The sequence below is a fragment of the Otolemur garnettii genome, unplaced genomic scaffold, assembly GCF_000181295.1.
Source record: "Otolemur garnettii isolate 467f Iridium unplaced genomic scaffold, OtoGar3 scaffold00053, whole genome shotgun sequence".
Taxonomy (NCBI): domain Eukaryota; kingdom Metazoa; phylum Chordata; class Mammalia; order Primates; family Galagidae; genus Otolemur; species Otolemur garnettii.
In genome coordinates this window covers 7,655,162-7,657,813 of record NW_003852448.1, presented here as the reverse complement: position 1 = coordinate 7,657,813, position 2,652 = coordinate 7,655,162, and the positions used below count along the sequence as shown (strand labels likewise).

The window sequence follows — 2,652 nt, the reverse complement described above, 5'->3', positions numbered from 1 at the left end:
ATCACGCTCACAGCAACCTCCAACTCCTGGGCTCAAGCGAGTCTCCTGCCTCAGCCTCCCAAGTAGCTGGGACTACAGGTGCCCACCACAACACCTGGCCAGTTTTTGGTTGCAGCCATCATTGTTGTTTGGCGGGCCCGGGCTGGGGATTCGAACCCACAACCTTAGGTGTATGCAGCTGGCGCCTTAGCCGCTTGAGCCACAGGCACCAAGCCTCTTTCTCACTCTTGCCTGGACTCCTCCCTTCACTACAGCTTCCTCCAGATGGCTCACTCACCACCAGGGCACTCTAATCTTCGCAAAGTAGTGGCCCCTGCATAACCCCACTCTTCCCTAGAAAATAAAAGCGCCTACGCTGCGAAGGAATCACACCCGCCCTGGCACCATACCTCTCCAGTTAGCAGCTTCAGAAGAGTTGACTTCCCTGCTCCATTGGGCCCTACCAGAGCCACTCGTGTGTCAAGGTCAATACCAAATTCCAGATTATTGTAGATGCACGGCTGAGGTGGGGATGAGAGAGATACAGGGACACAAGGCTAGAGGACAGATCTACTCTGACTTGTACACCAAGCCCCCTGAATCCCCAGTCACCCATGGAGGAATGAGGGAGGGGAAAGGGGGAGGAGAAAGCACTGTCATAACAGACCTACTGCCTCTAACTCGCCAACCTAGCTTAACAGTTTTACCTCCAAGTACATAAGGAAGGGCCAGCATGAGTCCCTGAAAGAGATACCCCAGCTGCTACACCTAGAGATCCCCCATACCACATGGGTTAGCAGGTGTGGTCAGCACAGAACAGGAGGGGTCCCACCAGTTGACACTCACCCTATAAAACATGCCCCAGCACCCAAACCTACACAGGTGCTCCCAACCCTACTACATGCCCTGGCCTGAACTTACCCCATCCTTTGTATACTTGAAGCTCACATTTTGCACCATAATGACAGGTGGAGGGATCTTACCACATGGTGGGAAATAAAATGACAGTGTCTAGGAAGAGAAGGCATGTATCAAGTTGGTTCCTTTCTTATCACTTCACCTTAGGGCACTCAACCCCACCCAATCAGACTCCACCTTGTCGCTCACGACCCTCTCTGTCAGTCCTGATGCCATCATTTTCTGTAATGTCTTCTCCTTGCTCTGGGCCTGCCGGGCCAGCTTGGCACTGCCATGACCAAACCTAGCAATGTAGTTCTAAAAGAGACCAGAAAGGGCCTTGGAATACATGCAGGTACTAAACAACTCACCCTCAATCCAGGGTAAAAAAATAACTGCAATTTCCTTCTGACTCCTCCCATACCCCAACTCCCTAGATGCTGCTGTCCAACTCCCTGAGTCAGACAGGAGAATGTAAGCTGGCTGTGCAGTCCCTACCTTCATGTGTGCAATCTGATCTTGCTCCCAGTGAAACCTCTTCATCTGGTTCTCCTCCAGCTCCAGCCGTGTCTTCACATACTGATCGTAATTACCCTGCATGGACATGTGCCAGACAAGATGGGTAGCTTTAACCCAGATTTCAATCCCAGGTTCTCACTCAGAGTTTAGGGAGATAAGTGATGACATGGATTTGACCCTGATACTGAGGCTATGAAGTAAGAAAAGAGGAAGTACATTACAGAAGCACATCCTAACCTAGAACCTAAGGTATTTTCAATTCTGTGCCTCTCAGCCCATACGGGGCCAGGCTCCTGATCAAGTTTTTAGGTTAGCCAGAAAGATACTCACAGCATTGAGAATAGCCCTGAAAACCATGGTCACACAGACATCATGAGGTTCAGAGCCTTGCAACGCCACCTCCTAAAGGCTGAAGCTCCACAAAGACTATGAGAGCTGTTCCCAGGTAGGAAAACAGACTGAGTAGATTTAGAATCTGACAAACCCTGCACAAATGGACTACCACAGTTTTTTCTTTTTTTAGAGACAGAGTCTCACTTTATCGCTCTCGGTAGAGTGCTGTGAAATCACAGCTCACAGCAACCTCCAACTCCTGAGCTGAGGCGATTTTCTTGCCTCAGCCTCCTGAGTAGCTGGGACTATAGATGCCCGCCACAACACCTAGCTATTTTTTTTTTTAATTGCAGGTCAGCCAAGTCGGGTTCGAACCTGCTACCCTCGGTACATGGGGCTTGCGCCCTGTCCACTGAACCATAGGTGCCGTCCAGGACTACCATAATTTCTATTTGGGGAAAAAAGAAAAAAAAAACCAAAACTAGACTTAAGTTAATTATTTATCAAAAAGAGCCTAACAAGTAAATTACAGCAGAGCCACACAATGAAATACTACACAGTCACTGAAAAGTATGTGTTTGATTTATATACCCATATGGAAAGAAGTCTAAGACATACAGGGTGGTCATAACGTTTCTGTATAATTTAAAATAGTGTGCAATTTGAAACTGTACATGAACTTTATGGCCACCCTGTATTAAATTTAAAAAACCTACAGAATAGGATGATTATTAATATTGCAATTGTGTAAAAAGAAAAGTAAATGTGTATAAGTGAAATTTTCTACAAATGCTTGCTAGTACTCAAAGGATTCCTGGAAGGCTATATAAGAAACTATTAATAGTCCCATGGCAAGTATTACTGTGAATGAAGAGAATTTCTATTGTTCATTTTTTGTTTTTTGAAATATTAAGGCTCGGCGCC

General features: G+C 46.7%; 1 protein-coding gene across 2 annotated transcripts in view; it reads right to left on the bottom strand.

The window, feature by feature from the left end:
• ABCF2 (ATP binding cassette subfamily F member 2) overlaps positions 1-2,652 on the bottom strand; it is a 13,421-nt gene that overhangs the window by 3,161 nt on the left and 7,608 nt on the right. For both annotated transcript variants that reach the window (XM_012806517.2, XM_023514423.1), the window contains exons 8-11: positions 1,375-1,470; positions 1,075-1,194; positions 901-990; positions 390-500 (exon numbers count right to left, since the gene is read on the bottom strand). In XM_012806517.2, coding sequence (XP_012661971.1) covers positions 390-500; positions 901-990; positions 1,075-1,194; positions 1,375-1,470 — 417 coding nt within the window. The remainder of the gene's footprint in view (positions 1-389; positions 501-900; positions 991-1,074; positions 1,195-1,374; positions 1,471-2,652) is intronic.